Source organism: Cyclopterus lumpus, chromosome 9 (genome assembly GCF_009769545.1).
Source record: "Cyclopterus lumpus isolate fCycLum1 chromosome 9, fCycLum1.pri, whole genome shotgun sequence".
Taxonomy (NCBI): Eukaryota; Metazoa; Chordata; class Actinopteri; order Perciformes; family Cyclopteridae; genus Cyclopterus; species Cyclopterus lumpus.
The window spans coordinates 11,889,037-11,901,440 of record NC_046974.1 but is presented as its reverse complement, the minus strand read 5'-3'; the positions used below and the strand labels follow the sequence as shown (position 1 = coordinate 11,901,440).

At 42.3% G+C, this 12,404-nt stretch overlaps 1 protein-coding gene across 3 annotated transcripts; it reads right to left on the bottom strand.

Annotated features, from left to right (window-relative positions):
• Positions 1 to 9,790, bottom strand: kdm2ba (lysine (K)-specific demethylase 2Ba). Of its 3 annotated transcripts, none has more exons than XM_034540952.1 (10): positions 9,357 to 9,790; positions 6,346 to 6,570; positions 6,012 to 6,155; positions 5,219 to 5,305; positions 4,599 to 4,886; positions 3,677 to 4,497; positions 3,356 to 3,519; positions 3,087 to 3,248; positions 1,919 to 2,137; positions 1 to 1,277 (listed from the first exon to the last, which is right to left on the bottom strand). In XM_034540952.1, the coding sequence occupies exons 1-10, from the start codon at positions 9,408 to 9,410 to the stop codon at positions 1,096 to 1,098; spliced, it is 2,346 nt and encodes a 781-aa protein (XP_034396843.1). In that variant the 5' UTR covers positions 9,411 to 9,790; the 3' UTR covers positions 1 to 1,095. The 3 variants fall into 3 exon arrangements, with proteins under 3 accessions (XP_034396843.1, XP_034396845.1, XP_034396844.1); XM_034540954.1 differs by having other exon boundaries at positions 4,599 to 4,877; XM_034540953.1 differs by having other exon boundaries at positions 6,346 to 6,567.
• Between the last annotated feature and the right edge of the window lie 2,614 nt (positions 9,791 to 12,404).

Genomic DNA, 12,404 nt, shown 5'->3' with positions numbered 1-12,404 from the left:
TTGGTACAAATGAAATTCTTTTAATGCATATAAGCACTTAGTTTTTGGATTTACAAATATAAACATTAAACCCATTCACCTGAGGTGATAGGTTACAGCACAACACACCCCAAGATACACACAACACCTATTGTATGGAGTTATTATTTAAACAAATTAGTTATATGCAAAAGTGTTTCTGGAACCTGTTTGGAAAACCACACGTGTGAGGTTGACTGCATTATAGATCGTCTGTTCGGTAAATCGTCAGTCACACGTTGCTATGGCTGCGACTTCATGCCGCTGACTTTTGGGTGTTGGGTGGCTCAAACAACCTCGATAAAGGATTTGCCAGCATTATTTGACCGAGCTCTGAGATATCCATGTGAAGTTTCTTAATAAGTGAATAAATACAGACTGAAAAAAAAAAAAAAAAAAAATCAATAAATTAATGTTGAAATGTTGGCGAAACGCCTGTTAAACACAACACTCAACAATTCATAAAAGTATTAAGGTAAGTGAAGACATGAGGGTGTAAGAGGAATATTACATTTGATAGCTTTGTTTTATCATTCTTGAAATACATTCTAAATATTTGGGAAGTAGTTATGATAATTTATTTCTGTACAGCTTATTTTTTGCCTGATACTAAAGTTACATTAATGTCAAATACAGATTTTGGCACATAGAAGACACTGTTGTATGAAGGCAAACTGAGGAAAGGGACAATTTTCAGTTCACATGCAATGCCGTCTCTCCGTGATATTTATCTCCGAGACACTGAAACTTGTGAAATTATGCTTGTATAAAAATGCTGCGTTTTCAAATATTTAAAGAATAAAAATAAAACAACCCAAAACTCAAATACAAGCACGTCTTTATAAAAGTACAATCGCAACACAAATACATGCATTCCGTTTCCTCTTTTTCTGTCCAGTGAATGTTCGTCACCTCATTAAGTCCATTGAAGATCTCCGTCCAGGAATCCGTCTCTTGTTTCAGTTTGTTTAACTGTGACATTAATTCAGAAACTTTTCACAGGACCAGTTAAAAAAGGAAAAACGTGTTCCTTTAAGTGCAAAGACAGTCTTTCATAAATGGTTGTCCTGTTCGGAACTAGCTTGTCTTCTGCAGCAGTTTGTCCTCTTTCAGTCTAAATGGTACACTTACAGACATCTCTGCGATGAACCTTTCGCAGGCCGTCTTGGTCACCTGCTTGCAGAAGCGAAGGTCGATCTGACAGATGCTTCCACAGCGCTTAAAAAAGTTTAGGGAATGGTCTGTGACTCGGTTACAAACTAAAGGAAAACAGAGAGAACAATAATCTGTCACAAACTTGGTATGTTAAAAAAGGGTGACTGTAGAAAATTCCCTGATCATTTTATCTGTCTTAATGCATAACATCAACATTAACAGAGATGCATGTAGATTATGTAAGTAGGACAAATGAAAAATTATGTAACCAAACTCTGAAATGGTCCCGTCTCTCCTGAAACTGGACCCACTCAATTTATAATGATGACAGGCAACTACAACTTTCCCCGTGAACTATATTCCACTTCATGTCGTGGTATTGTTGTGGCATTTGTTAAGTAGCAAATGTGTGAAAACAAAACAAATGTGACAAAGTTACGTATGGGATAATAAACATGACCCAGGCAACTCCCCATCAGTTTGTTCTCTTTCAATTCATTTACTCTTTATTCTGTCTTTGGATCCTAATTTGGCATATCCTGCTTTAAAAACAATGTCATGGATTACTGAGGACATAGCGACTGGCTCCTCTGAAAAACTGATCTGTGGGCACGTCCCAGAGGAAGCTTACTACTGTATTGCTCCTTTTTAGGCCCCTTTACAACTCAGGAACCACTACAGTTGTTGTATTCCTACTCCTACTACTTCCTATTCCTACTGCTTCTGCTCTGGTCCCAGGTCTCACCTGACAGGTTGATATCTGTGAGGGAGTCTCTGGTCGTGGTCCCAGCTGCTGTCAGCAGGTTAACAGACTGGTCATTGATATGGTTGCAGTAGCTCAGGTCAAGCATGGACAGAGAGGGCATCTGGCGACTGATGAGACGTAAAGACGTGTCGGTGATGTCGAGTCCCGCTAACCGCAGGTCCTCCACGTTCCGCAACTTGCAGCGGTTATCCAGCTGACCTGTCAGTCGGTCACATAAGAAACATCACAGATCAGTATTTGGTCAACAGGTGCATGACAAGTCTACAAGGATCTTTGGGATGGCTCAAAGCTGTAAATGAAGAGTCACTTAAGTTATCCTCCATCTTGCGATAAACTCTATTTTCAAACCGGTGTTTATAGTTCTAAAACCTAAACCTTAAAGGAGGTCTGAGGGGAAACAAATACCCGTTTTTCAGGAAAGATAATCAGTTTTACAGAAAAAAACCTCTAATTTGGAGTATGAACTGGGTAGGTAACATGTGCAATGTTAACCACTATGAACACTTGGTGAATTAATCACTAATGCGGCGTTCACACCAAACGCGGCGTCCAGACCTCATGCAAAGTCAATGCACAGACGCGTTTGAAGCAAAAAGGGGGCGTGGTTTATCTCCGTGGCTTATCTCCGCGGCTTGTCTCCGTAAAAACAGTTAGAACTTCCGCCGCCCGCCATGAAAGAAATAGCCACTATTTCTACTCTGTACTTGTTGTGGAAATACCACACAAAGTCGGAACATCAGCCGCCGTCGTATTTGGGTTCATAACATCACCCGTCGCCGCACACAGCTCGGTGAATTTCACCGTCTTCTCCTGGAACTGCCGCTTCCAGCGCTACTTCAGGCTAACCTGTAGCTGTATTAAAGAGCTCGGGGGGTCCGCAAACCGCTACGATGTCCTCCATGTTTTTCTGATTCAACAACGCCGGCACAGTGACGGGCGGAGCATCTCAACGCTGATTGGCTATCGCCCGAGGCCAAAGTTGGAATATTTCAAATTCGCGGCGCCCGATTCGCGTCTAACGCGCCGCCCGACGTTTGGTGTGAACACAGCATAAGAGTCAACATAAATACATTAAAGCATGGAAGGCTGGAATAAAAATAAAAAAACATCCATGGCAGTCCTTGTTTTTAATTGGCTCACAAGTTACCTGGTCTGTTGTCTGTGGGGGGTGAAAGGAGGTCCCTCATCTGTGGGTCCTTGAGTCCCTCCACCCACTGGACATCCAAGGTGCGCAGCAGCGGGCAGCTGGAGGTGCAGAGTGCAGACACTGCAGCCCAAGAACACCCCGATAACCGTAAGACTCGCAAACCTGAAAAACACAGCCGCACTTTCAAATACTGATGCAGAACAAGAGAAACCAAACAAGAGAGAGACTTTTCCTTGTTCAAAGATAATTAATCATTTATAGTTAGGTACCTGGCAATCTATTAATAAGCCAGCTTAATTGTTTCTTGGAAATGTTGGTCCAACTCAGGTCCAGAGAAACTGGCTGTCGGCGGATAATCCCACTTAGCATGAGTGGAGTGATGGAGGTGCAGCGGTTCAGATCAATCTTTGTCCAAAGTCTCTTATCACAGCACCTTGACATCAGAAAGAAAGATTTGCATTTCAAATTATTTCTTTAAAAAGGTTTGTACATTTTGTGCAGCAATATTTGAGTTGTATTCTTTTGCTATACCTGTGATGTTGCACATAACAATGTAAACATGCTATGTTTAGTGTGAGCTGTGCACGTACCATCTATTCCACGTCTTGCAAACTCTCATGCAGACACACAGCTCCTGGTGTGTGAGATAGCCAAAGATCTTCATCCAGACCTCGCGCTGTATGACGTGCGTTTTACCATCTTTCAGAGGCAGTCTGTCAGGAGGCGGGCTTATCGGAGGGGGCCGAATGACGTGACGCTCCATTTGCACACACTTGGGTGGGGAGTGTGGGGGTACCGGCCGGTTGGTTGGGGTGCTCCTGTTGAAGCCCAGTGGAGTGATCTGACTCGGGTAGAAGTGGCGCAGCTCCCAGGGGGTCCCGTTCATCTCTTTGGTCTTGAGGTGGGGCCTCTGATCCCCGAGTTCATTGCCGTTGCGGAACAACCTCTTGGGTTCCTCGTTTTCCGTCTCCGGCTCCACCTTGAGAGGTTGGCGGTTCTCGTTGGCTAGGCAGTCCTCCGTCTTCTGGATTTCCTGGTTCAGTGCTTTGCTCAGCTCTCGACTCAACTCTCTATTAGGTAAGCGGCGCTTGCGGCGCGCTTTAGGACATGGCCCTTTTTCTTGGGTCTCACTTCCGCCCTCGCTGCTGGGGCCAGCCTGCGGAGAGCTGCAGAGGGACTGGTCACTGTCTCCAACAGGTGTTTTAATGCAGGGATTCAAAAGTGCATTCTTGGAGTCCTTTTCATCTCCTTCTTCTTCAGTGTCTCCAAAACGCCCTTTCCTCTCTACAACGCCCCGGAAGTGAGGCCCCCTTCCTTCTTCATCCTCCTCCTCATAATATGCATCTTCGTCCTCCTCTTCGGTCTTGATTTGGTGTAGAAGTTTGGAAAAATAAGGAACATCTGACTTTTCCTTCAGGAACAAAAATGTGATGAGAATCACTTACAATTACTTGTGGCACAACAAAAAAGTGCATCTAAAATGAAATCAGTCACTCTATAAATGATACAAACCTTCTTCCTCACACTGAGATCCTCTTCTTCATCATCATCATCATCAAACAGCTTTCTCTTCTTCCTCAGTTTGTCCTCAGGCCTGGGCAAGTTGCTGGGAGAGAGCAGTGGTGGCTGTCGGTGGAGAGACTCCTCGGGTCTGTACCTGGGTGTCTCCTCTCTGTCTGGTCTCCTCTTGGCTGCAGAAGAAACGTCCCCCTCCTCCTTGACCAGCTTCTGTTCCCTCAGCAGAGAGCCAGGGAGGTTGGAGGCGTACTTGAACCCTGGACCCCTTTTTTGCTTCAATACCAACGGGGACAAAAATTGCGAGACAACTTTATACCTTTAGCCTATCGTGGATAGATGAACCAACTGTACTACAATTGTGCCTACGGATTAATAAAGTGTGTCACTGTGATCAAAACACGTGTTAGTCAGTGGTTTCCTGATTATGTGACAAACAGAGTCACATGTGAAGGCTTTTCACAAACTAGAAAAGTATAAACATGAAGTAACACACACACACACACAGAACATCTCAGCAATCAAATTTTAATTGTTTCTGTTTTTCAGAGTAAACACACCCTTAGTAAACAGTTACATAATCTAAGATCTAATGACTCACACATATTTGTACTCACTTTTCCACTTTTCCCAGCATGGTTGCATTTGGGACATTCCCAGCAGTTAGGGAGTTCATCGTTCACCACTCCTGAGGCATCGCTCACCTGATAAATCAACAAGGAAATGAACCAGAGTTCAACAAGAACAAAAAGCTTTAATGGTGTCCTATTTTAACACACACACAGACAAGGGAAGTGAAAGTGAGTTTAACCTCAGTTAACATATAGACTCTTGCTTCAAGCATTAAATAGGGAAGTTAAAGACTCCTACTTGAGAAAGTTAAATAAGTACCTCTGAATAGATATAATGTCCAAATTGTTGTTTATTGTTATGTATAAATATCCTAGTTGTTGCTGGCTGCTAAACAACTAGACAGTGCTTGTCTGAAAAACTGGTTTGCCCAAGCCTGTACTCGCCTGGTTACAAACAGGGTGTGTGCTGCTTTACATTAGAGCCTTTATGTAACAAAATGTTTTAGTGCCTCAAATTGTAAGGTCTAATGTCTCACACTACATGTTTGATGACTATTTTTATGCTTGATTACTTGCGTTCTTGAGCATGTGGCGGGAGTCAGACCCTCAAACACATTTAAGCTGTAAAATCTTATGAGCCACATAAAAATGATGAGTTTGTTCAGTTCTATAAACAATACCACATCCTTCAGTGACTACAGTCCAAATGTCTGAGTCACTCACATTTTGTTACAATGACATGGCATTCCTGGCACACTGCTTCAACAGAAATGTTGACAGAGCGAGTGACTTAACTCAGGTGAAACTGTTCAACTGTTCTGAGCCCGGCCCTCTGTACCTTGAGACAGTTGGGATGGACGATCTCGTTGCAGATAGAGCACTCCATCAGCATGAAATTGAACTTGTCCTCCTCTTCCTCCAGTGTGTCCTCTTTCCCTGCTTCCTTACACACCACACACACCGCTGTGTGAGGCAGCACCGGCTGCATGAACATAAAGAACATGAAGGAATAAGTACATTTAACTCAACAAACCTGGTTGTATTGACTTTTCTTTTCAGAAGAGAAACTGTGGGTGCACATTGTTTTGTTTTTTGGTAAATGTAAAACAAATATTTGTATTTGTGGAATGTGAATGATTTCTAAAACCTTTTGAATATGCCAACAAACTTACCGCAATGCACTGTCTCATAATGCAAGACTGCTTCATGCGCCCTGGCCCTCCAAACTTCTTCATGTCCTTGCAGAAGTGACACTCTCCACACTCGTTCCGGAGGCACGCTTCGCACTTCCGACATCGCGTCCTCCTGCGTCTTGCTCCGGATGAGCTGCGATTGGATGGCAGCTTAATAGCTGACGACGTCCCCACCTTCGGCTTTGGCCGGTTGGCCGCCCGCTGCTAGAAGACCAACAGGGAGAGATGAGAGGTTAGATCAAAGCCACACAATTAAGAGATAAACAACTTTATTTCTGTAAAGAACAAATATGTCAGCCATCGAATGAGGGTCTGACCATCGGGACGATATAAAACTGATACCTGATATGCGTCATAACACAAAATGCAAATTGTCTTTTTGACAATTACTTGCCAGCAACATTTTCAAAGATATTAATAGGAGAAGCTGAAACCAACCAGCGCTTAAAGGATGAATTGATTATTTAAAATGTACGATTATACTCCTGTTGATTGACTAATTGTTTCAACATTAGTTTTGGGAATCTTAAAAGATCCCAGAAGTTATCAGATCAAAAACACACATTTATATGATGAATAAAGTGCCTCCAGTCCGACCCCTGCATACATGTCTTCTGTGTGTGACTCATGGGCATAAATAAAAGACACACACACACACACACACACACACACACACACACACACACACACACACACACACACACACACACACACACACACACACACACACACACACACACACACACACACACACACACACACACACACACACACACACACACACACACACACACACACACACACACACACACACACACACACACACACACACACACACACACACACACACACACACACACAGGATGGTAAAGCGCTATGAAAATAAGACCATTAGTGATTCTTATTCTAGCAGGAGAAGAGGTTACCTTGGCAACACGTTTGCCTTGCTGGTGGCAACTGTTTGAATAGACGACTGCTAGAGATGGACAAAAATAAGCGCAAAGGAGGCTTTAATGTGAGGCTGTGAACACTTTCCTGATGTCATTTATTCTCATTCAACTACTGCGTAGCATTTCAGCACATACCGATTTCATTTCCAGATAACAAAGCGAGAGTGCTATGGACAGGTCAGACAGGTAACACCAGATGCAAATAGAACAAGACGTACCGTGCTAACGACAATCAAACTAATGCAGTCAGAGAGACATTTCCTCAACAGAGAGAAACCAGCCCTGATTCTGCTGACAAACCATCTCAGTAGATTAATAATGTTGTCCTGATTTTTTATTTTCCCTCGGGAAGACTTAGGGATGATATGTCTTTGAAAAATATTTAGTTTCTTTTCAATTGTATAATTTCCCAGCACAATACTTTGTGTTTTCCTTGCTGTTACTGATGGAGAATTTAGTAGAGAGAGGGAATAATCCCTCTGACAGCTTTCCATAAATCCATCAGACTACCATGAACATTTGGGAAGGAAGCATCAAAGGAAGGGCGGCTGCTGCAGGGTGGTTTGACTGTCAACATCGCACAATGTGTTTTTGTTCAGCGACCTCATTATGTTCCTGACCTTGTATGATACAACTGTTTTTCTAAAATCATATCTAATGTCAGCCCCTGAACAAAGCTTCTAAAAGTAAAGTGTCCATGCAAAGTTTAAATACAAATAGTAAAACACTGCTTCCATTCCCTGAAGATCTCAGACATCTACATTCTTAGTTCTCTCTGTAAAAAATTACAAAAACATCAGAGCACTTTGCAGAGCATGGTCGCAACTATCAGCTGACCCGTCTCCACTGTAACTCTGTGCAGTAATATGTCAGGAATTTGGGATTGGTTCCTGAGGTCTGCGAACAAAAACATGGCCTATATTCAGAGCGCAGTCTTCTGACTCAGCTTGTGCGTGGATTTCAGAGGACAGAAGTCACAGGGCTCATCATTTGTTACTCATGTACAGTGGTTCTCATCACAAACAAAAGTGTGTATTACTGTCTTCACCAAAGAGGAGGTCAAAACACCCTCTCTGATGAACTGTCTGTGGGTGTTAACATTGTGTAAGCACAAGAACCTGGCTCTTATGTCAGCACCTCTCATATTTCGGAGACTTGTGCAATATCCAATAAGCCCTGTTAGAAAGCGTGCACTTCAAATCACAAATGCAAACTTTTTCCTCAGGACCCTCAATAGATAATATATTGAGTGCAACTTCTGGCATAAATCACAAGTGCTGTATATTCCTCCACCTTATACAGAACAAGTGGCCAAAATACTGATGAAATCAAGCAAACTATTCTTTCCAGGGGTTTGAGGGGTCACCGGACCCCAGTTTGGGAACTACTAGAAGTAGAGCCACTTCATTGTTCCCTAAACCCATCCCCCTCCTTGGTCCCAGCCCAGACAATATTTTGCCTAAAGCCTTCTTAAAGGCACAGAGTGAAGAGGCAAGTTTAGTAAGTGTGAGGAAATGAATCACAAGTATGCATTTTTTTTTCTCAAAGGATATTTGTGGGGTTAACGTCCGTGTGTGAATCACAGCTTTTAACAGCATGAAGTTGTCTTACTGCTAATGGGGAACCCTGAGGTTCTGGTCAAAGCCACAAATAACAGGATGAGAGGTGCATTAAGAGCTGGTCAGTACGAAGTGGGTCAGTTATGCTAACATGATAGATGGTGTCCGAGGAGGAGAAGACACGGTGCGTTTGGACGTGCAGGGAATCGATTCTGATGAAGCAGCCCGAGTCCAAATGATCTCACTAAACACAACATTTAGCGAACTAACGTTATTCACCTCTATAACCCGGTTAACGGAGGTGGTTTCAACCCGACTGAATACGGAGAAGAAGAGCGGGTGAGAACCCAACGTTAACCTGAAGCAACTGGAGAAAAAACACTATTCCGCTCACAAAAGGCTTTCTTTCATCGCAGCACATTTGATAAAAACACACGCGAGCATACACGGAGGTCACATAATGAAATGTAGCAGCTCTGACCTGCTCAGACTCTGAATCATATTCCTCATCGTCTCCGCTCAATGACAAGGCCATGGCTCCTCTCTCTCATCGTTCGTGAACAGCAGAGAAAACTAACATGGCTGAACAAGCATCCAGCTTAGCTCATTCTTTCCCCCCCCCTCCTCCTTCACATCGCACCAACACAGAGGCAGCTGGTCGCAAATGGTGCTGTGTTCAGGAACCATGGGAAACCCGGAAAACATTAACTTCCTGCTCACTTTACGCACCAAAGCTACAGCATTTAGGTTAGCTAAAAAAAATGCAATTAAAAAGGTAGATAATAGTGATTATATACGTCGTTTGAATGTAAAATAGTGTATGCGATAGTTAAATAAGGTGACTATACAAAACGTAGCGTCGCAAAAATATTGGCATACGATGCAACGATTATTAATGTGCGACTTGATAGCAGCATCGATGCAACAGGAAATAAAGATCACCAGGAAACACAAGATGGTTCACTCCTACATACATCCGTCTTAGCTTCTCCTGTTTTACTGGGAAGTGGGTCAGTGGGTTCTGGTACAGGTTAAATGCAGGCCATTCAATTCAATTATTAAAAGAGATGTAAAATGTAAGGTTGGTGTCAGTAAGGATGATTTGCATTTTGTACATGTCGTTGCATAATGGCCAAACAATATCAGGGGTTTTGTCTGACTTCAGTCCATCCGAGCAGGTTTCACCTTCTGAACACCAGACACAAGCATAGAAAAGCCAGAGCTGAATTGGAGGTATCGCCAACATTTCAAGAGTCTACTGATGTCTATTAGATACAAACCTCTTAATTGATTGTGCAAGACTTGCTATTAGATGTTAAATATGATGACTGATCATTTGCCCAATACATTTTGTTCCCTTAAAATTGGGTGACTATCAAGTTTATAATGACCACAGCCACAAGGTTGATCTGATGTTGATAATAACATTAAGGGTGAGAGACTTTAACCTCAACGTCATTGCTTCATTTATGATATACTGATGATGATATAATAAGGAAGCACGTAAAGCCACTATTCTTGAGCTTTTAAAATGTCTTACCCTGGCGTCATCCAGTGGTGGTCTGAAGAATACCTTTTTGGCAGACGGTTGTTTGTTTAAAAAAAAAAAATTCAGTTCTATTACAACAATGTCAATGTGAGATCAGATTTCAATGTGCTAAAATAAGGATTACACTAGAACAGGGGTATTCAACTAAAGTTTAAAGAGGTCCAGTTAGAGAAGTTTTCTTGAAGCAAAGGTCCAAAAGATCATAATGTCTAACTATTTAGTGTGATATATATTTAAGTAGCCTTGTAGTTGTATCAACATCTGCATGTAATCAATACCTGTCAAATGAGTTCAGTACGATCAAAACACTTTTTAACTATATTTATTATCACGTAACATAGAACTGGACATATGTGTGACTGCAGATATGTGTAATTTTCTCTCGTGAACTAAATAAAAGTAGTGCTGCATTTTAAATTAAAATAAATAAGTGAACATTTTGCATGTTCAAATAAAGTGCTTAACTTCAGAAAAATTAAATAAAATAAATTTCCCCGTTTCTGTTTCACAGTCTCAACCAATTTTACAGATACAATCTCAACACATCTTAACAATTTAACAGTTTTAGAGCATCACTCTTAAATCCCATTCCCCCACTTGTTTGCTCAGTGGGAGAATTGAGCTCTAGCTTGTCCTGCCAGGATTTTAAACCTGGGCTTTAATGGAGTCAGGGCCATTCTCATGCACATGTGGAGGTGCTCATTGGTGAGCCTCGAACGATATTTAATTTTGTTAAGTCCCTCCCTTTGCTGAGCCATCTCACAGTATTGTGCAGCAAAAGATCATCAGCATTGGCATCAACTTCTCTGAGGAATTCCCTCAGTATGCGATGCTGAGTGGAAGAGGATGCCCTAAGAAAATTGATCACTTTCATCATTGTATTCATTGTATTCATCACCTCATCTGACAGGGAGGCACAGAGGACAGATTGATAAATTATGCAATGGTAAACTATGAACTCTGGATTGTTCTCTTTCAGTCTTGCTACAGCTCCTTTCTCTCTCCCTATCATAGCAGGGGCTCCATCTGTGGCTATTAAAACCACTTGTTTTGGCTCTATTCCTCTCTTCGTTAACAACGCCTTAATGGCCAGGTAGATATCTTCTCCTCTTGTACTGAAGGGGAGTGACACCTAACAGGTCTTCACAGAATGCTTTCTAATCTGACGTACACTAACAGCTGAGCATTGTCACAGATGTCAGTGAAGTCATCCACAGCTAAGCCTACACATGGTGCCTTTTGCATGGTTTCATTTAGCTGGGTTAGCACGTCCTGAGTTAATATTTCACTTCTCTTTGTGGCAGATGATGCTGACATGGGTATTTGCTTTATCTTATCACAAAGCTCTTGTTTTGGTTTTCCGTCAAGGAGTGTTTCAGCGACGACACGCATGCATTCTGAGCACGTTGTTGGGCCGTGAATGTGTGGCTCAGGATCCTGGTGGACTGTTCATATTGGGCTGTGAGACCACTTATTTTCTGTGGGTATTTGAGTGGGTATGTTTGTTCAGAACTTTTATGTTTTGTCTCATAATGGCGTTTCACATTGGCACTTTTAATAAGTGCCACGGTTTCTGAACATATAAGACACACTGGTGTTGTGCTCCCTGTGGGAAGTATGAACAGAAATGAGTCTGTCCAATCCGAATTAAATGCTCTATTTTCGCTGTCCACTTTTCTCTTTTACGTTTCGCTCCCTTTCGCTGTCTCACTCGACTTTTTCTCAACTTTCTCCTGCGCAGTCGTCTGTTTCTCTACCTTTGTTTTCTACATGTATCGCTATCTTTCTTTTTCTTTCTACCGTCTTTTCATGTGTAACCTGCCTCTAACTTTCTCATCTGTCTGCGCCGTCTGTCGAGAGACGTAATGTTTACCACCGAGAACGCATAGATTTGATTGGTTCAGTGGTATCACGTGGGATTGCTTAACTCGCATTTAATTGGTCTGTGCGTTTCCTCATCCACTAAACCACTACAGCAAA

Bases quoted from the DNA above. Each gene is read 5' to 3' on its own strand.
- kdm2ba (XM_034540952.1), bottom strand. From the start codon at position 9,410: ATGGCCTTGTCATTGAGCGGAGACGATGAGGAATATGATTCAGAGTCT. The intron at 4,887-5,218 runs GTGAGTACAAAT...TTGTCCCCGTTG, and splicing joins ATGCTGGGAAAAGTGGAAAA to GTATTGAAGCAAAAAAGGGG. The intron at 2,138-3,086 runs GTAACTTGTGAG...ACCGACTGACAG, and splicing joins CCCCACAGACAACAGACCAG to GTCAGCTGGATAACCGCTGC.